Below are 22,208 nucleotides of genomic sequence, written 5' to 3'. Positions count from 1 at the left end.
GGACTCAAACAGCTGTAAAGATTAAAATTTCTCACTAGTACTTTCCTCCTGCATATGTCCTGGACCCTGAAACAGACACGTTTTCTTGATGCCCAGCACTAGTGATCTTAGATCTCTTCGTTGTCAGTGTACCTTAACAACAAGCTTGGAGAATGTTATGGAATGTATACCATCAGAGAATGGCGTGAGAGAATATACATTTTTTACATTGCTTGAATATTGTCCAAAAATGAGTTTGATTCTGTGCTTTCATTTTGACTCTGTTTAGACCATCTGTCTTTGCGGGTCTAAAATCAGAAACATGACTGTCAGCCTTTTCATACAAACTTGGGACCAAGAATATACGTTATTTTAGAAAACAATGCTCTTGCATTTATTTTCTTTAAGCTTATTTCCCATTCTGTATTGCTTATTTTATGAAGACAAGATACAACTTGTTTCCCTTGTTCTGACATCCAGACCCAAAATAAAAACTTTAATTGATAAGAGTGATTTTGATTAATGCCACATCTCGCACTGTAAAACACCCTTTCAAGACAAAAGAATGATCAGCACATTGGATACTAGGGAAGCAAGATGGCTGACATGCTACAGAAGCTAAATTCTAGAAGACCACCAAATACTCATTCAGGCAAAGACCTGTGCTCTTAACAACAAAGAAACTGATTTTACAACATGCTGGACTTGACCTTCCAGATCAGTGGTCCACAGCTCTAACTTATTCCTATTTCAGGACTTTTCCATCCCGTTTCATATTTTGTATTGCTTGATGTGAAATTGCATTGCTCATTTTCCCATTGCCAAGAAACTAATTTTGTTCCATGATTTATTCTAGTAAGCGTAAAAAAGACAACATTTTCAAATCAGTTTCAATGCACAGACAAAGAAAACTCAGTCTCTAAAAATCCAACCGTTATTTTTCATGGTATATTGTGGAAACCAACTAAAATGTACTTTTTTTCTGTAAATAAGACTATTAAGGGAGGCTATGTGTTAAAACGTTATATGTTAAATCCAGTTGGGGATGGTCAAAGCTTTGATTGAGGCCTCTCCTGATTCTCCATTCTAAGCTGAGGCAGAAGATAAACAACTCGCAGCTGTGCTACTCGTGCTTCTGACCAAAAGTTTTCAAAACATCCTCTGATGCACTCAATTCGGACACATAATCAGTTTTTTTTCCCTCATTCCTCCATTTCTCACATTCCTCCACCAACTCCTGATACTTCTCCCGCTTTCTCTCCTGTGCCTCATCCATCCTCTCCTTCCAGGAAACTGTCGGCTCCAGCGAGACCACATTTAAGACCTTGTTAAAGAAGATACATTATTAGTAAAGTTCAAATTTTAACAACTACATTTCAAATGTTGATCCTTTATAGCCAATATATACTGTATTATCTACTCATGTACTCTGTAATCTGGAGTGGATACCCGAATCGGTTGCAGTCCCTGGTTTTTATTAGAGAATTTTGGAGGACAGCATAGATAGATGGATAAACTTTATTAATCTCTCTGGAGATCTCCTTCGGGAAATTGGGTATTGTTTTGTATTGTATAGTATTATATGGTATTGTATAGCATATTGTGAAAGTGCCACCATAGTATAAAATCAATAAATAAGGTATGTGGAAAGTATCCTGCTTCTTGGATAGACAAGGAAGTTATTGTGTCTCCAGGTCTAAGAGAAAACTGAGTGAAAAGCTTGTCCATCAACGGACGTTGATGTTTCAAATCAATATATTCAAGAGTACTGAAGCAAACTCAAATCTCTTTCCTGTTTAATGAGTTCTGCGTTTTCATTCGTTTGATCCAAGGAAGAGTAACATTTTAGAATTAAAACAGTCAATTTATTAATAATAAAGTATGATTGCAAAAGTAGGTCGTACAAGACCTCAAATATAACAGTTCAACAAAGAAATGCAAATTATTCAAATTGTTCAGAAATACCAGAAGTTCCAGCGCTTGGTCCAGTCTCTGTCAGACATCCTGGCTCACCCAGATCCTTCCAGAGAGTGGCAACTAATCTTCTAGAACGTCCCTTCTTTTAAAGCCCTCAAGAACCTCAAGACACTACCAGAATAAGTTAAGTAAGTTCCCCAAATCTGACTCCATAATGAACAACAGATATTGTTTGACCTGATCACTAACCTAAACAAAGAATCTCCAGACTTCCTTCACACCTGTTATCTCAAACCAGGTTCGTGGACCATAAATTCTGTGTCTTGATACTTTAAGAGTCGGGAACGTCCTTGTCTAAACAAGGACGGCATTTCCATTTTGGCTACATACTTCCTTTCCCAATACATATGTTATTTTCACAGTCAGCACTTTTAACGCAATGGCACCAAGGTCCATAAAAGTTAAGACACAAATGGCCAGAGCCCCTGAACCCTGGACCTTCGACCCCTGCTTTGGGAAGGGAGCGGTCGTAAAACACAATACAGGATGTTTAAGATCTGAACAAGAGATGACATTATCAATGTTAAACAATTGAATACACAAAAGAGGACATACATTCAACTCATCAATGAATGCACATATGGGGAAGTAATTTAGAATATGTCTTCAGTACCCACAGATAAGAATTGCATACCCATTGCAGAAGACTCTTTCTGAAGGGACAAGAAAAGAGAGCTTAAAGAAAAAAAAAATAATAGTAGAAAAAAAAAGATTCTGAATATCGCACTAATATTCAATGTCGTGCAGCCCTAATGCTTGAGTTCTTTTGACGAAGGGTCCGGTGATTAATGGCGTGGGTTTTCTGAGTCAACGATGTAACTCAGAGGTGAGAGAAGCGTTGAGCTCCACAAATGCTCACTTAGAGGGGAAAAGTCATGTGCAGTACAAAAGTACTTGACATGACTTTCCACAAATCAGGTCAGAGGTTGCAGCTTGCTTGAACAGGAATGTTTGCTTCTCTTCACTTTCACACTTGTCAGGGTGAGGTTTTATTTACAAACTCTACTTGTATGCTATTTAGGTTCCCTGCTGAGGTTCTTCTTTGGTCCATCCTCTTCCTTCTGCAGCTGTTCAATCTTTAACTGTCATACCTTGAAACATTCTGAGATATTTAAATCCACTTGTTCTAGATTCTTTCCCACCTGACCAAGGACATTAAGATGGATGGATGGATGGATGGATGGGAAATAGTTTTTCCAGTCAGCACATAGCAAAAGTAGACATATTCATAAAAAACAAAAACAAGAACAAAGTTTTAATAAAAAGAAAGTGAAAGATTACACAATCTAAGTCTAAAGATAAAGAACATAGATCAAAGAAAAATATTAAAGAAAAAGCATATGAAGATTAACATCATCTTTTCACTCCACTCCTGCCCCCAAACTCAGAATTATATAATCTAATAGCACAAGGAATGAATGAGTCCCTGAGTCTATTAGTGTTGTATCTGGGGAGGAGCATTCATGCACTCCATCTGCTTCTCTGCTCATTGATGACAGTGTTCAGAGGATGACTGTCATCATCCATGATGGACAGTAGTTTGTCGAGTGATCTCCTCTCTGCAACTGTCACCAGTGCGTCCAGCTTCATGACGACCACAGAGCCAGCCCTCCTGATCAACCTGTCCAACCTGTTGACACTCTCCTTTGACAAATTCCCACCCCAACACACCACTGCATAAAACAGGACACTGGCCACCACGGACTGGTAGAACATACAGAGGAGTTTCCTGCAGATGGTAAATGATCTGAGCCTCCTCAGAAAGTACAGTCTACTCTGAACTTTCTTATACATATTGTCTCAGTTGCAGGACCAGTCCAGTTTACTGTTTCCAGGGTCTCCTAGGTCACAAATATTAACACTGTTGGCCAAGCTTACTCCATAGGCCAGGCCATAAATGGGTTGAAACAGGGTACAAACGTCTGTCCAAGTTTTAAGACTACCCAGGCAAACCATCTGTGGTCACCAAAGGTGAATGATCCAATGGTTATAATTAAATTACAGTTTGTCTTATGTTTGTTTAGAACCAAGGAGGCAGAGACAAGGTCTTTTGAACTAGACCCATTTCCAGATAAGTGTGAATCAGGCAGCATGATTCATGTGAGCTCTTTTATGGGAGAGGAAGATGTTGAGACACTCTCAGGAATCTATATGCCTTCAGACCATAAAGGTGTAGCATCAGGGCAATTCCTTTGCTTTCTGGTGTACTCATGGCCTTTTTTGCCAAGAGGTCTACCCGAAGATCTGAAATTCAGTAAGTATAAACTTATTTCTGCTATTTCTCTTCTCCCGCTCCAGAATCTACAGTCTACACTCTAGCCAGAGCTTCCCTAAGTCTGGCTTTTAGGCAGTGGGAGAAGCAGGCAGAGCGTAATTGTGGTCCTATTGGACAGAGGGAGGAACATATATTCTGGTATTTATAACTCATTACTCAGTTATGAAGCTGGCCCCCATTGTTAATTTCTCAGTCCCACTGCCTTCACCCTGAGCATCTCAGTTACAGGGACACATACAGTACATGTACTCATGTGTATTTCAGTGTGCCTAAAATGAGCGGCAGAGGGCTAATGAGATAAAGATTTTAATATGAAGGTATTGGTGTTTGAGTGTTTTGAAAAATATTACAAGCAGGTACTCACAACATCAGAACCAGGTTCAGCTTCAGGTGTACGCTGAGGCAAGTCCACTGGCAGGCTTTCTTCTGCTTTCCTTGAAGATTTTGGTGTACTTGATGGTACTTGCTGTAATGTAGGAAACATAAAAAACATTAAAAAAAACAACATTTTTTCGCATTGGATAAAGTACTGCACTTTATTCCTAAACATGCAGACAGAAAAAAGTTTAGAAAAGTATGGCTTTCATGGACATATGAATCATAGAAGTGAATGAATTAATTAAAATGACACGCATACCTTTCGTAAATGAGATGGGAAATTAAAGACGGATTGTTTGACTCCATGTCTCAGCTGAACAATTTTCCCCGTTCTGTCAAAGCCATCTGGCTTGAAGTGCTCAATGCAGAACAGGGACCTCTCATTTGCCACAAAACCTTCCCGTTTCACTGCCAGTTTCCATTTTCTCATTATGTTACTGTCTTTGGTAAACCTTCAAAATATGACAAAAGTAGTGAGAGATGAGAAATTAAACAAGATATGAAGAGGCCACCCAGTCCTCCCATTAATAACAACCTGCCCATACTATTATCTCTCAATTACATTTTACCTGTGAAATTTGATCCCACGAGATCTCGTTTGTATATTCCGCTCAGTCCGGCATTTTCAGACAGTTGCTTGTCTGCTGACAAAATTAGTAGTAAAACCAGCATTTTTTAAAATTTCCAAGCACCCTGCATCATAGCTTCATGTATGACGATTTGAACGGACCAAAATTGGTGTAGAATTCAGCAAATATTTGTACTTTAAGATTGAGAAGTACCTCTTTCCCTGTAGTTGTTAATGCCGCTGCCTCTGATGGCACTGTACCAAGATACGCCATACTTAAATGAATGCTAAAAGATAATCAAAATATAAAGTATAAATGACTCGCTTGATCTAAGAGCTTAAACGTTTGTCTACCACGCAGACTGATTGACACTGGTTCGAGGCAAGCTTGGATCAGAATTAGAGAACAGGGAACTTGAAAGGACCATTTGGCTGGAAAGATAAGACCTCCCGGATGGGAAATTTGCCTTAAATATAGCGATGTTTCTGACTATTGACCTGTTCATCTTTCTCCACGATGCGAAGTATAAGACCAGGGACGGAGCGACAGAACGTACTCCGTTTTGATCGTTTTAAATGGTGCCATGACCCAGATTCGTAGTGGAGAGTTTTGGTCAGGGAGCAGTAACTGATTGAAGTTTTCTCTGCCAAACAAACGGCCAAACTAAGCTAAGCAGAAAACCTCTCTAAATTTCTGCATTTAGTTTCGTCTGGCTGAGTTAATCGATGTCTGATGCTGTGTGAGTTGAATGGGTTGTAGATGGTTCCGCTTCTAAGACAAAGCAAAAGATAGCTAGATTTGGTGTGGTGTGGTGTGGTGTTCCATTACGACTCTCAGTCTATATAATAACCATAGATTGAATAAAATTGGCTTGGGAATTCTTTCGAGTGGCAAAATGCGCTCTTTTGTTATGTTATAGAGGCATCTATTTCACCCCTTTAGAGATCGCTTGAACCCCGAGAGTACGGATGGAATGCTTCTTTAAAAAAGCTTTTCTTGGTTAAATAATTCAGTTTTTTATAAGGTTAAGCTGCCTAGTGAGTACTTATATTATGATAAAAAAACAAAACAAACTTTCTTGATTAATGCAACGTTAACGCTAATGTCTGTTTTTCAAGTTTTGTGTCAAGAAATGTATAGATAACTTTCTTGAATTTCTATTGGGTAAAAAGGAGAGGGTTTTTTTTGTAAGTTTTGTGCTGCAAGTCTTTTTTTTTTTTTAAAGAAAGAGTAAAAACCGCTTAATTGGTCTTAATAATTACCAAGTTATATGTAAAAATAGTTTTATGATCAACTACCGTAGTCTTCTATTGGTTGAAGGCGTTTTTTGGTCATTATAATATAAGTATTCAAGCGTGTTATTTTTTTGGGGGGAAAAAAAGCGTTTCTTGTGAGTTTGGTGCCGTAAGTTTATTGAAATAAGTTGAAATACTCTGGTCGTTTCTTATGTTTACGTTGGTTGCAAAGTGAGTACCTATATTGTGATAAAAAAAAAAACAGGCTTTCTTGACTAATGCGACGTTAATGCTAATGCGTGTTTTTCAAGTTTCATGTGAAGAAATTCTTAAGTTTCTATTAAGTTAAAAAATAGTTTTTTCTTGTAAGTTCTATGAGTTTTTTTTAAAAAGGGTAAAAACACCTTTCTTGGTAAGTTATAGGTAAAAGTAGTTTTCTGGTCAATTATATTAGAAACTTCTATTGGGTTAAAAAGGCGTTTTTGCTTTTCATATCATATAAGTTTTCTTTTATACATTTTGTGAATATAATATAGGTATTCAAGCGTGACAGGTCTCTTGTAGAGAGGGAGACAAACAGTTGGTGTAAAAAAAAAAAAAAAAGAAAATTGTTGAAAAAATTACTCAAAATTTAAAAAAATTCTGAAAATGAATGGGCTAAAAAGCAGAGAAAGGTTGGGAATCTGCCTGATTGGGGCATGCAGATGACTGAAGAAGATATTCTTGGAGAAACTGTGAAAAACATTACTCTAAGAACTTGAAGTCATTAGGAGGAGAACAAGCATGTTGTTTAGTAAAAAGACTAGCTTTTTTAGAAAAAAACAAAAAACTGACTTTCTATGCTAATAGGAGATAGATTAGATCTACAACTGTCAGACAAACAATTATTTTGAACCTTATGCCCAACTGTCTGTTGAATTGCAAGAAATGGGAATAAAAGAGAAAGTAAGCAACCGGGCACCAGTGTTCAATGTTACAGGAGGGCAGCTGATGATGGATCAAGAGGGTAATAAAATAGATAAAACAGAAATTATCAATTTAAAACACTTAGCAGATCAGTTGAATAGTAATAAGACAAGTACATTAAAAAAGAAAAAATACAGTGAGAAAGGAAGCAGCAGTGAGAATGAGGAACAAGAAAAACATTGTAATTATAGACTTGACCCAGGTGCACCAGTAAAACCCTCTAAACATAGTTAAAACTAGAAAAGGTGAGAAATGGACACTAAAAGGGAGATCAGATAGATTGGGAACAAGCCTTTATGGACAGTTTCCTCTCGTGGTGAAGAGTGGAAAAAAGAGGGATTATACTGATTACATCTCAGCAACCATGATGGATTACTAACTGAATATGTTAAGTTGTGTAATTACAGGACAGGAGATGTTTTAAACCAGATTGCTACAGTGCTGCACAGAGGCTGGAACAAGTTGTGTTGTGAGGACAGTATGAAACGAAGGACACAGACCCCCTGCTGACATTGCACAGGTTGTAAACAATTCCACATGATCCGTGGTGCAGCGAGGGGGGGAGGATGATGACAGGCTCATGGGGAGGAGTGACTCCTGTGTTCATCAGTTGTAAGTAAGGGGAATCATTTTGAGTAGAAGTGGATGTGTAAATCAGATTGCTGAAATAATCAGTTAAGAAAGGTCTGTGGATAAGTAATGATAAAAAACAATTGGTCAAAGAAAATATGTTTTTCAGGGCAAGACGGTGATGCACAAGGGATTAGAGTTGACTTTGAAAAAGAGGTACAACATTGCATTACGAAGCCCATGAGATATATACGTTTTTTATCAGGTATTGGTTAGTTGAAGTTGAATTTATCAATGAGAGTGAAAATGGTTACTTTTGCATCCTTACTGTGCAATGCTTGAACAATCTCATTTAGAAGGAATGGTTCTGACAGAGTAGTCTTTGCAACACAAATAAATAGTGGTGACATTCATTTGAAAAGAAACCTAAAAAGATTTCATATAAAATAGATGTAGTTTTTAATTGAATGGTAAAGGAATGATTTTAAGGTCCAGCACAGGTGAGGTCAGACAACATAACACCCCAGTTTAAATTCTGCTGAAATAAAAGTTGTATGTTTTGCTTGTATTTAACGTATATGTGCAGAATATAGTTGAAGGAGACAAAGGAATCCTAAAGACTGACCTAACTAAGGTCATGGAGGATCCAGGTTTGAATTTGCATTCAGGTGGAGATACCTGGAATGGGACACAGCAGGGTTCCACAAGGAGGACTACAGCGGAGATGGTGTAGTTAAACAGGGGGAGTTGGATCAAGGTGATCTATGAGATGATCAGACAACAATAGCCCAAAGGACAGGTAACATAAAAATATGTTATGTGTCCTCTAGGGGAGGTTGATGTATGAATGGAATGAGCAATGAATGAACAGTGGACAGTATTGGTGACAGTGATGTTCCTAATTTGGGGATTCCTGGTTTTATTGTCCTAATGGGGGACGCTCCGGGTAAATCAAAAACGAAAAATTAATTAAAAAAAAGAAGAATGAAAAGAAAAGCAAACAAAAACTAAGAATGAACCTAAACTTAAACTACACTAATGATAAGAATGAACTCTTTTAGATTAAAACTAAAACTGAACTAAACTAGATTTAAAATAAACTAAAGAAGAAATAAAATATATATTAAAAGTAGAAATAAAGTAGAAAAAAAAAGTTAATAGATCCAATATGGAAATAATATAAATACGAACAACAAAACAAATGGGGTAAAAGAAGATGTATTGTGGTCGGCTCATACTGCCAGATAACAGGCAGTAGAGCAGTGGACGTGTGTTTTACTCTCCCCAACCAGGGTCAAAATCAATGGAGGATATAAAAAATCAAGTCAAGGGAACGCAGGATTTTCTGACCTGGATTAGTAGACACACTCAAAAGAGTAGTGTGGTTGAAGTATAATCAACCACATTCCCCTATCCGAAGAAACACGCAGATAAGTACATGGGGAAAATACCCAATTTTAATACATTAATAAAAAATTCATGGTCAGAGCTACTCCTGAATGAAGGTTATTTGTGTGTAGGTTGAAGAAGATGGACTCAGAGGAGATTGAAAAAAATATTAATATTGCAGACAGATTATTAAATTTACGGTTATACATATAGCGTGTGCAGGTACATGATGATAATATGTTGTTGGGAAGATGATGAATATTAGATAAAAGGGATAATTGATAAAATGTTGCTGCGGAACAACCATTTATTTAGAAATTTGGATTTTTTGTTTATGACGTGACCTATAAAGGCCACGTCAACAGGGGGAGTTGTTAGATTAAAACTATTATATACTATACGTATACGCCATACTTCAATTTAATGCTAAAAGATAATCAAAATATCAAGTATAAATTACTTGCTTGATCTAAGAGCGGGTACGTGACTACACATTCACAATCAACATTCAACCCAGACTGGTTCACACTGGTTCGAGGCAAGTTTGGATCAGAATTAGAGATACGACACCGGTAATTTAAAACATCTGTTTATCTGCAAATTATATCTTGAATCGTAGATCAAAGAACGGAGCAAGACACGCCCGGGAAAAGGGGGCTAAAAGACGGAAACCCCCTACGAGAACAGTTGAATGATTAGATTACAAGAAAACAAATTAGGACGGGACACAGGGAACTTGAAAGGACCATTTGGCTGGAAAGAGACGACCTCCCGGACGGGAAATTTGCCTTAAATACAGCGATGTTTTTTCAGATCGGGAACTTTTCTCCAGGGACTATTGACCTGTACAGTCGCTGGGACAAAGTGTGTCCGGTCGCGATCGTAAAGCTTGTATTTTGTTTGACTTGGAGCGACGAATAAATGACCCATGACACACTCTTAATTGTCCATCTTTCTCCACGAAGCTAAGAATAAGACCTGGGACAGATGTAGCGTCGTGTTGGAGCGACGGAACGGACTCCGTGTTTTGATTGTTTTAACGCACAGAACCAGCTTGTAGACTGTTCCCAATCATGCTGTTACGTGGAATGTATGAATCATGCAGGAATTACAAACTTTTTACCGCTCCTTTCAGTATTGATACATATGGACTTTGACCTGAAAGGTGGCTAAGCACGCTTTTTGTGCGTATAACCCCTTAGTACAGTGATTCCTACCAGGGGGCCGCGCACCGCAAAATTGTTTCCAGAATAGTATAATTTTTTTGAGGGAGGGTGGATGTAATTATATAAAAATACACATAATATTTTTTTAAATGTTAAAACTCGTTAAGTTTAAAATCATATTAAACATTTTCAAATATTATTTTCATTATATTGTTTTTTCTTCGAGTATGTGGTGTTGCAACATGTTACAGATGCTGTGTTGGTTACTGTGGAGCTTCCAATATGTTTCTCCTTTATTGATTTCAGTCCTTTATGTTCAATCTTCAATAAAAAGAAGTGCTCTGAGAACACATTATAATGCCTTCGTATTTATGGGGTCGGAGGTGGGCCGCAAAGGTTTTTGAGACTTAAAAGTGGGCCCTTAGTTGGAAAAGGTTGGGGACCACTGCCTTAGTACATGAGGTCGCTGGTTTCCATGTGAACACCTGAAGCCTCCTTCTGGAGCGCAGGCTTAAATAGGAGCTTTGAGAAATGTCGACCTGATCCTCCCACATTGAGGAGAGACACAGAAGGTTCCAGTTGACTCTTGGACAGGGCAGATGACTATGCTGTGATGTTTCATTGTCTTTCTTCATCAGCAATAGATGATAGATAGTTTATGTCTCTGACCCTGCAGATGTATGATGGTGTATAACAGCAGTGTGGCTGTGCAGTATCAGGGACAGTCAGAGCGTATCATGGTCTCTGTGTTCACTGGTCTGCCGTGTATTGTGTTGTTAGCTATTAATGTCATCATTTTGTACACTCTGAGGAGTAAACCAGTGTTTAGAGAGACATCACGTTACATTCTTCTGAGTAACCTTCTGATTGCAGACAATCTCTACATGATAATCGCTCAGGTCACGTACATCTTGGCTAACAGCAGAGTTTTCTTGTCATATCCTGTGTGTGGATTACTCGTCCTCTATGCTATGCTCACAGAAAACATTTTTGCTCTCACCCTGGCAGTGATGTCTCTGGAGAGATATGTGGCTGTGTGTTTTCCACTCAGACACTCCACCATCGTCACCATGAGATCCACAGCAGTGGCCATCGTTCTAGTGTGGACTTTCTCTTTTGTGAATGTTATGATTCGTGTTGGGCTGATGTGTCAGTTTCCATTTGAAAAGTTAGAGAGTCTGCAGATGAAAAGAGTTTGTGACACATTTATCATGATGTTAAATCCAGTTGCTGCCGAGTATGATCGAGTGTATAACATTTCTGTGTTTTCAATGGCAGCTTTTATAGTCATTTTTAGTTTCATAGCAGTTTTATTTGCAGCCAAGTCAGCCTCAACAAACAAAAAGTCAGTGAGGAAGGTTCAGAATACTCTGCTGTTGCACATGATTCAGCTTGCCCTGGGTCTGTCCTCCACCATATTTATGCCTGTGTCTCTTCTCCTGTTTCAAGTATTGAGTTGGATCAGTTTTGTGCGTATGATGAATGTTATGTATGCATTGTTTTTTCTTCTACCTAGAGGTTTTAGTCCTCTTATCTATGGTCTCAGAGATCAGAACCTTAGACCCATCCTCTTGACTTACCTCTGCTGTGGACTCAAACCAGCTGTAAAGACCAAGATCTCTCATTAATTAACTTCTCCTGTCCTGGACTCTGACTCTGATGTCCTATTTGTTTGTGTCTGACATTTTTAAAACAGCAAAAGCTTTATTTCACATTCAGACACCATAAAAGGGCAGATCCATGTTGATGTCCAGCAGTGCCTAGCTCAAGACACTAAATAAGGATAAAGCTTGACACTTCAAAATCAGGATCAAATAATAAAAGCGGATGAAATTTTAGAGACATAAAGGCAGAAAACGGGTTTTGTGTGATCCTGTTGTTAGAGTTAATGATATTTTTTAAAAGATACTGGTTCATCATGAGTAGACATAAGGTCTTCTCTGCCAAGCTCCGAGATTTTTTTTTCTTTAAGGATGATTATACAGACTTCCAAATCCTAATGCCAATGAAGTTAGGACGTTTTGTAAACTGTAAACAGAATCCGAATACACTGATTCCACACCCTCAACTTATATTAAATGAAATATACCACAAAGATGTTTATTTTTCAAAAGTTGGGACAGGGTGTCCCATTCCCCTTCCTGGGGCTTTTATTTTGTGGGCTAAGTCTTTTCCCTGGATTTCCTGTGCTTTTGTTGCTCTCTTGTCAGTTTGTGAAAGCGGTGCTTGGCAAGATCCAAGAGGAGGGTCCATCTGCAGCCGGTAATTTCAGACGGAACGTAAATCCGGACAGGAAGTTGTTTCAGACGAGTGATTTTGTTAAACAGCGACATTTTTAAATACCTGTTTGCGAGCATGTTTTTTAAACCAATCTGTAACATATTCAAATGATAAACATGATTTTCATATCGAACAACAAAGCGTGATTAAGTTGAATTAAACGGGGAGTTAGTTGAACCTTCAACACGTATTTAGTTTATTTATAATTAGAAACACCACAACTAGTTAGTAAACAGCGCTTTAAAGGTACTTCTGGAATATAATAGATTATCTAATGATACCTGCTACGTAATGTGACTTAAATAAAAAATAACATCTTTTGAAAACTATACCGCGCATGACAGGCACATATACAGGTGTGACACGTTCCATTTTTGTTTGTTTTCGTTGTTTATGTCCTCAGCAAGGGTTACCATAAACAAGTACTTATTGTATTGCTATGAACTATTAACTCACTTGTTTATTTTTACCATTATAGAGAATCCCTCAATGTTTTAAGATAAAGGTTTTTGCATATTGTCTCAAAATCAAACATAAATTAGTGTGTTATTGGTGTAAAATCCTGAACAGTTTACCAAACGGTCACTGGAAAACTGTACACAATATCTTGTCAGTGTCATTCTTTGTATCTGAATAAAACCAATATAGTGCTTAAATATGAGACACTTTCAACAGGAGTTATCATCTGATGTACTCATTTTTGCATTGCTGTGAAGATTCATTTAGATGTTAACGACACATCTATGTTTGATCTATGTTCTTTGTCTTTATCTTTAGACTTGGATTTTGTCATCTTGTTCTTTCTCTTTATGTTCTTGTTCTTATTTTATTTTGATTTTTTTTTTTTTGAAAAATTGCTGTATTTTCTGTGACTATTAGAAAAAAACAATTTTCAATCAATAAAGTTTTACCTTACCTTACCTTACCTTATATATTAATGACATTATTGAAAGACACAGTGGCACTGTTCATAACACTTTATTTACATAAAACATCCAAACAACAAAAAGGAACAAACAAACATAACCCAAACTATGAAATATAAAACTAATCTCTCTGTCATCATGGTTTTCTGTCCTGCAATGAATTGATTAGACGTGGGTTCTACGTCATTGGTGCTCCGCCCTCTAACGGCTTCGCTATTGGTTTACCCCGAGGCACCGCCTCGTCTCTGAGAAAGCTTAATGAACTCGCCACCCAGCAGGGGGCAGTCCACTTCCTATAAAGGCGGGAAGCACCCGCCGCACTTTCTCCATTTTCAACTCAGCGAGAAAGCTCCTGGATACAGCATGACGGACGTGAGCATGAACGTTGACGTAGATATGTCTTTGTGCTTGACCTGTGACACCCCCCTGGGGAGGGGGGACACGCATGTTCTCTGCTTCGTCTGTCTAGGGCCTGCCGTATGCTTCCCGAGGAGGTCCGTAAGAGACGGGGAGCATACGAGGCCCGTCGGCGCACGCCGCGTCCTCCAGTCAGGTCGTGGGCCGACTACGATGAGGAGGACGACCGGCGGTGTTATGAGGCGGATCCGAGCACCCTGTTCGGTTCCGAGCCGGGGGACGTCGAAGCGGTCGGGGGAACCGGGCCGGTCCAACATGGCTCTCCTGTACAGCTCCACCGCCGTGGCGTATGTAAATCGCCAATGTGGAGTCAGATCCCCAGCCCTTCTGAGTGTGGCAAAGAAGATTTGGCTGTGGGCAGACTGTCACCTGCTTTCGCTCAGAGCTCAGCACGTACCGGGCGAGCTGAATGCAGTAGCGGACAGACTGTCGAGGGGGGCCGTCCAGGACGAATGGGGTCTGTCCGAGGCAGTGGCGAGAGAGATCTGGTCTCGGTTCGGTCACCCGGTTGCAGACCTCTTCGCCAGCAAGGAGAACTTCAAATGCCCTCTTTGGTTCTCCCTCAGGGCTTCGGATTGCCCCCCACTAGGCGTGGACGCTTTAGCCCATTCGAGGTGGCCGGTCGGTCTACTGTTCGCCTTCCCTCCTCCGCGGCTCCTTCTCCCCTTGATTCGGAGGGCGAGGCGGGGGGGGCTGAGGTTAATACTAGTAGCACCAGACTCTGCGCTGGTGCGCATGGCGGTCGGGGCCCCGTGGGCCATCCCTTGGGGCCCCGCTGCCCTGTGTCAGGCAGGGGGGACTCTGACAGCGCCCCCGGTGCTGGGCCGGCCTCTCAAGGTGTGGCTCCTGCACGGGACGAGCTGATCGGGACTTTGGACCTGGACGTTCTCCACACGCTGGAGAACGCCCAGGCCCCGTCAACACACAGGCTTTATGCCTCAAAGTGGGGGATTTTCTCCCGCTGGTGTTCAGACAGGTCCTTGGACCCCAGCTCTTGTTTGGTCTCCGCTATCCTGTCTTTCCTGCAACATTTGCTGGATAACGGGCGGACTGTGGCGACACTGAGAGTGTTCACATCAGCCATTTGAGGGTGCTTCGGTTCGCGCCCACCCCTTGGTGGCACGTTTCCTGCGGGGTGCTTGCAGGCTTCGACCTCCTGCAAGGCCTTCCAGCCCTCAGTAGGATCTCCAGTTGGTACTGGACTCTCTCACAGGCCCGACCTTCGAGCCTCTTGACCAAGTCCCACTGGATATCTTGTCTTTCAAGGTATCGCTCCTTCTGGCACTAACAACCACGAAGAGAGCAAGTGAGCTTTGTGCCCTCTCCATTAGCCCTGAGTGTCTTTCCTTTGGCGTCGAGGAGTCTTCAGTGTCTTTGCGTCCTAACCCAGCGTTCCGCCCAAAGATTCTGAGTTCCTTGTTCCGGGCGACGACCTTCACGCTGCGGGCCTTTCACCCGCCGCCCCACTCGGACCCGGGTCAGGAACGTCTCCACCTGTTGTGTCCAGTGAGGGCGTTGGCCTGTTACTTGCGGCGGGTGGCCGTGTTTAGGCGCTCTGATGCCCTCTTTGTCTGCCACGGTAGATGCCGGCGGGGAGAGGCGGTCTCCTCCCAGAGGTTCTCTCATTGGGTGAGATCGGCCATTATCCGGGCCTACCGAGCAGCGGGTGGATCCGCTCCTAGCGGTCTGAGGGCACATTCCACCCGTGGCGTGGCAGCCTCAGTGGCTCTTTTGCGGGGTGTGGCAGCAGAGGATATCTGCTCAGCTGCCTCTTGGGCGTCCACGTCTACCTTTGCTAAGGCCTATCTCCTCGACGTAACGGCGGGATCAGTAGCTCATACGGTTTTGAGCGCTGCTGTGCCCCCCTCAGGGCCCACGGCTCCAGTGGATTTGGATCCTGGGCCGGCGGGGCCCTAGCGATGCTGCTCCAGGAGCGACGTCCAGCCTGGGGTACATTTATCCCGTCAGGCTTCGCCTTTGGGTTAAACCAATAGCGAAGCCGTTAGAGGGCGGAGCACCAATGACGTAGAACCCCTGAGTTATCTATCATAACCTCAGGTTCTACGAGTTGGTGCGAAGCCCTCTAACCTCGTCGCCCAGCGGCCGCCCTTCTCGCTGAGTTTTCAGTTGGAGAAAGTGCGGCGGGTGCTTCCCGCCTTTATAGGAAGTGGACTGCCCCCTGCTGGGTGGCGAGTTCATTAAGCTTTCTCAGAGACGAGGCGGTGCCTCGGGGTTAACCAATAGCGAAGCCGTTAGAGGGCTGATAGATAACTCAGGGGTTCTTCACACAGTAATTCAATATTGTAGGACTTGTCTTTTATGGAAGTCCCCAAAGTTCTCCCTCAGAACCAGGGTCCACCATTTCATTATTGTTGGAAGGTCAGAGTGGAAGACAAATATGTAATGGAAGAACTCAATGTTTGTTTAAAAAAAACAACAGAGGTTAATATTTTCATTTGCACATACTGCTGTGAAGCTGTACGGTGCCGCAAGGAGTACTAAAAAAAAACAATAAAAAAGATAAATTGGAAACAAGTTAAATGATAAACGTGTTAAGTAGAACTCGAATTTGAAATGCTTAAAACTATCTCACCATCTGCATGAAGACTCCACAGTAAAGCCCACCAATGTGTTGTGGAGTGTGCTACATAAATATATTAAAAATATATATATATTAAACAAAAGAAAGATAAATTGATAATGTGAGCTTTACCACACTTTTTTTTGCCAAACCTTGTTTCGCATCAGCTGCCAGGACATACTTTGGATGTGATGCACACCAGACAAAGAGTGTTAATACTGAATACATTTTTCAGAGCTATTCATGGTCAGGCTCCTCCTTACATCACTGATCTGATCCAGCCTTACACCCCAGCTCGGTCTCTGAGGTCTGTGGATCAGAATCTACTTATGGTTCCACGCACACGGCTCAGGACCAGAGGAGAGAAATCTTTTCAGGCTGTTGCTCCTAAGCTTTGGAACAATCTTCCTCTCTCTTTGCGCTTGATGGAGTCTACTGACTCCTTTAAGAAACATCTTAAGACGTTTCTATTTGTTCAGGCTTTTCCTTGAATTTCTCGAACTCCTGTGTTGTTCTCGGTGTTGTCTTGATCTTTGAAGTATGTACTGTTTTGAGTATTGTTTTGATTGTTAAAGCGCTTTGTGACCCTGGTCTCGAAAAGCGCTATATAAATAAATATTACTTACTTACTTACTTACACACCTCCATGATGATTGCCTTTCTGAAGTGGCTTTGTATGTGCTGTTCAATTTTGTCCATCCGTGCTGGTCTGAATTTGGTGACCTCTCAAAAAGGGCAGTGATAGAATAAACACTTGTTGTATTTTTCAATGGTCATTTGGCTGTTCATCTGTATTGAGATGTGTAACTGAAGGGATTTAAAGATAGTTAACACATACAATGTTTAGAATTAGGAAAATTAAAAAAAACAACATACAACAGTAAGTAAGTATGTAATTAGTACTTGTAGAGAGCCTTTCTAGACCAGGGTCACACACAGTGAACTTATAATAATAATTACTAACTTTTCGTCGAAGCTTATTTGGTGTGTGTATATATAATGGTATATATATTTACAGTATATACTGTATATATATTGCTTGAACCTTAATTGCTTCACAAATAATAATAACTCACTTACTTACTAATTAATAAACAAAAACAATGTTGTAAACCTACATTTGGCTGAGGTTATATATCTAGAAAAACAAGTTAACAGAAGCATTGCTGAAACTACGTAAAAACTCTTATATAAAATGACAATAAACATTAAAAAAAAACGTAAAAATAGTAATTTAACTACGTGAAAACTCTGACATGAAATGACAATAAACATTTTAAAAAACACAAAAATAGTCATTTAACTACGTTAAAACACTAACATAAAATGACAGTTAACATTTTAAAAAACGTAGAACTTGTCATTTAACTACGTGAAATTGTTATGACATGAAATAACAGTAAACATTTAAAAGAAATTTTAAAAAATGGCATTTGTTTATTTTACCATGTTTTCCGTCATGGTTGTCACAGTTTTTATTATTATTGTGTCTTGTACAAATCCCTCCATCTTCGTCTTCGATAAGTCTTTAACGAAATTTAAAAAAAAGGCGTAGTTAGTCTGAGGCCACTTCCGGGATTGGCCACACCCCGAACGCTTGTCTAAACCTACTTCCTGTCTGTATCGACGGGTCTGAATCCTCTGCCTCTGCAGCTGGACATACTTGAGATCCACAGCTGTGGACTATCAGCACGCTTTCTCTGGACCATCAGTAAACCTCTCAGTTGTTTTTATAGTGAACCGACTTTGCATCTTGGACCACAACCTCTGTTTTTTTCCTTTCAGCTCTTTGTGTTCCTTTGGTGAGTACTGGATTAAAATTTTGCCCTTTTGTGTTTTTTGTAGTAGATCTCATGCCTTGCAACCACACTCGCCCTTGGTTTTCTTGGACTTTTGGTTTTTGAGTGGATTCGTAAAGACTGAGATCTGTGCTGTGTCTCAAATCGCATACTACTCTTAGTATACTAGAAGTTAGTATGCATCAGTTTAGTGTACGTACTAACTAGTATGCAAATTCTCCACAGATAGTATGTCTCAAATCAAACACTGCTGCTACACACTAACCGGAAATCACATGACAGCTTCTTCTTCTACTTCTATTTAATGATGTTATCAGCTGTTTGAACGCTATCGCCGACACCTGCTGGCAGCACGTTTTGCAAGTTTGGAAAAAGAAGTAAAGAAAAAATATGAGAATCGAAATAATCGCGAGATATTTACTCTGGTATCAGCACCAAAGACGTGTTTATCCTTCTACTGCTGCGGAAAGTGCACCTGTAAGTATATGCATATATATGCATTTATATATGACGTAACTTCTGTTTAAAATGTCACCAAGATGGCGGCTGTTTAGTGTGGTTAGTGTCCATCGAACCATGCTCAGTTTTGTGGGCATGTTAGTACGCCAATTAAGTGTGCATGCCGCACTAAATTTCGCATACTAAGAATTGAGACGCACTAACGCACTAAAAATACTAACTTTTAGTACGCTAGAATGCGATTTGAGACACAGCATTGGACTCTGAACTGATGCCATCTTGGGGAGGTTTTGTGTTTTACATTGTGTTTTGTGAACCTCTATTATCATCCGCTTCTGGGTCACCTTGCTAGCTAAACCGTTACACAAGGACAGCAAAAGACTGTCAAAGTTGATGAATGCTAAAATAACCATTGTTTGGAACATTCCTCTGGTGAACAAGTTAATTGGAAACAGGTGAATGTTATTTTTCAGCGTAGAAGGACCATATACAACAGACTCCCCACTTTGTAAGAAAACAATCCAACAGTTTAAAAAATATTGTTTCTCAACCTTCAATTTCAAGGAATTTAGGATTTTTTTTATTCATGCTCTCTTTCGCTTGCTAAGAAAGATCAATGAACTCGCCACCCAGCATGGTGCAGTATGCCACCCCTAAAAAAGGCCTCTCCTCCCTCAAAATAACTGTATTTTACTCACTCTGCTATAATGAAAGGTTGCACTACCCTTCAGGAAAATCATAATTTTGTATTGAACATGGAAGCGTTTCCCTAAATGGCTTGGACAAGGGGTTGGCTTCCTACTTTGGCTGCGTCCAAGGACAACCCTGTGGTGCGGGGCACGACAAGATCTTCCTTTACAGCGCTTGCTTTATTACTCTTCCATCAGCAGCATATCAGATGTGGCGGACTTCCGGTTGATATATCCAGGCTGGCTTCATCAGTGGGCAGGACCAACCGTCTCTCATGATGTACAATATGATACACAGTCACATATAGAGCATATGCTTTCATCAGATGGTTTTCCATGATGTTAGCTGTGAATTCTTTTATTGGGGGGGAATCTGCAGCACGGACGAGTCTGCAGTTGGAGCAGCGAAGTAGCCAAGTGTGACAATGTGCTGGCTTGATCCTGTTATGTCTCGTGTGTCTTTCTTGGTGTTTCCTGTTTTTAATTTGAAACCTGCTCCGTTCTGTGTCTGAGTTTCCTTTCCCGTCCCTCCCCCTGCTGATTGTTATTGTCTTCACCTGTCTTGTGTTCTCGTGCTCCACAGCTGCCACTGATTGCTGGCAGCCTTCTTATACTGCTCAATCTCCCTCTGTCTTTGTCGGTTCTTCACACTTGTCCTGTGTTTGTCTAGTTCGTGTATCACGTTTTAGACTCCCGATTCGAGATTGTTTTGCCTTCCCGGCTTTGACCCTGGTACGTTTTCTCGTTTTTTTTGCCTGTCCGTGCCCTTGACCTGTTTTCCAGATATCGTACCTGTTTATCCTGGACTACCTGTGACGATCCCTAATAAAATTGTCAAGTTTGACGAACAGACACTTTCTGCTCTTGGGTTTCCTTCAGCATCCTGACAGATCCTTTTCAGCCTCTGATTTGGCCAAACCTTTTTCTAGATGTGACTGCAGGGTCCCTGTCTTGCAGTGCTGAGTGCAGAGGCACCCTTAACGCTTTGCGACTTTTACATGTTTATGGGGCGCTCTTCTGTGAGTAAATGTTTCCCACTGCTGTGACGGGTGTAAGTCAAAGTGAGATCCTGTAGAGGGCAAAGCACTAATGAAGTAGAAACCCCAACTATCCATAAAACCATAGTTATATTAGTGTGACAGCAGTCCGCCTTCCTGAGTTTCAAATACAGCAATTTCTAGGTCGGTGAGACCTTATACTGTATAAGGGCGGAATACTGCTGCCGGCTGAATGGTGAGTGCATTAATCTTTTCCAGCAAGAGGCAGAGCCTCACAGGTAACCTATAGCGTCAGCCTGTATCAAGTGTGGCATGAATTCTTAGTACAAGGGTATAAAGATAACCTGGAGTTTTAATAATCTGCCGTCCATATTACAAACCAGTGTTTTCAAACCTTTTCTGGGCCAAGGTACACTGTTTTCATTTAAAAAATCACAGCTCCAGCCAAAAATATTTTTTAAATATATTCTAAGCCCAGGGGTGCGTCACTTTGTCTGCTTATTTGCTGCTTTTAAAATGATCAAGAATCTGAATCTCAGACTTCCTCACTGATCAACCACAGTAGGTCAGGCTGAAGGACATCATAGTACTTCAGGCTGAAGGCATCATGCAGTTCAGGAGAACCTCAGGACAGTACTGGCCCTTTCCTCTTTACCATCTACACTTCAAACTTCTGCTACAACTCTGAGTCTTTTCCAGAAGTATGCTGCAGCACTGCCATTGTTGGATTGCTGGTCTTGGACCTTGGGAGGTCCAGGACAAACCCATGTCCAGTGTCCATCAGAGGTGATGAGGTGGAGATAGTTGACAACTACCTTGGTGTGTGGCACTGGACTCTTCCATCAATACAGACCAGTTCAGAGTATACTGTACTTTTTTTTTCCTTCACATCTGCAGGAAAGTCTTAAGTAATTCTTATTTGTATAGCGCTTTTCTAGACCAGGGTCACAAAGCGCTTAAACAATCAAAACAATGTTCAATAAAGTATATACTTTAAAGGGCAAGATAAAACTGATAACACAACAGGAGTTCCAGAAAATCAAGGAAAAGCCTGAACAAATAAAAACGTCTTAAGATGTTTCTTGAAGGAGTCAGTAGACTCCATCAAGCGAAAAGAGAGAGGAAGATCGTTCCAAAACTTAGGACCAACAGCCTGGAAGGATTTCCCTCCTCTGGTCCGGAAGCGTGTGCGCGGAACCATCAGCAGATTCTGATCCACAGACCTCAGAGCCCGACATGGGGTGTAAGGCTGGATCAGATCATTGATGAAAAGAGGACCATGAACAGCTCTGAAAGTAAGAACCAGAATTTTAAAGTTGATCCTGAAAGAAACTGGAAGCCAGTGAAGAGTTTTAAGGATCGGAGAAATGTGAGTTCTTCTACTAGAGCAGTTCAGAATTCTCGCTGCAGAGTTCTGAATCAACTGCAGGAGAGACAGCTCATTTTTGTTAAGACATGAAAATAAACGGTTGCAGTAGTCCAGGCGAGAAGACACAAACGCATGGATTACAAGCTCCAGATCATGTTCCGACAACATTTTCCTAAGTTTAGAGAT

The 22,208-nt window shown here is 40.8% G+C and overlaps 1 protein-coding gene across 1 annotated transcript; it reads left to right on the top strand.

Annotated features, from left to right (window-relative positions):
- The first annotated feature begins 11,187 nt into the window (after positions 1-11,187).
- On the top strand, positions 11,188-20,471 carry LOC148066335 (odorant receptor 131-2-like). Its single transcript, XM_087808150.1, has 5 exons — positions 11,188-11,914; positions 12,023-12,108; positions 12,715-12,766; positions 20,326-20,387; positions 20,439-20,471. The coding sequence occupies exons 1-5, from the start codon at positions 11,188-11,190 to the stop codon at positions 20,469-20,471; spliced, it is 960 nt and encodes a 319-aa protein (XP_087664276.1).
- The last annotated feature ends 1,737 nt before the right edge of the window (positions 20,472-22,208 follow it).

The sequence above is a fragment of the Callionymus lyra genome, chromosome 14, assembly GCF_982586985.1.
Source record: "Callionymus lyra chromosome 14, fCalLyr1.hap1.1, whole genome shotgun sequence".
In the NCBI taxonomy this organism is placed as follows: domain Eukaryota; kingdom Metazoa; phylum Chordata; class Actinopteri; order Syngnathiformes; family Callionymidae; genus Callionymus; species Callionymus lyra.
Note: the sequence above shows the minus strand (reverse complement) of the source record. Positions and strands in the feature narration are given on the sequence as shown.

Bases quoted from the DNA above. Each gene is read 5' to 3' on its own strand.
- LOC148066335 (XM_087808150.1), top strand. From the start codon at position 11,188: ATGGTGTATAACAGCAGTGTGGCTGTGCAGTATCAGGGACAGTCAGAG. The intron at 12,767-20,325 runs GTAATTTCAGAC...GTGTTTGTCTAG, and splicing joins GGAGGGTCCATCTGCAGCCG to TTCGTGTATCACGTTTTAGA. The intron at 20,388-20,438 runs GTACGTTTTCTC...CCTGTTTTCCAG, and splicing joins CCTTCCCGGCTTTGACCCTG to ATATCGTACCTGTTTATCCT.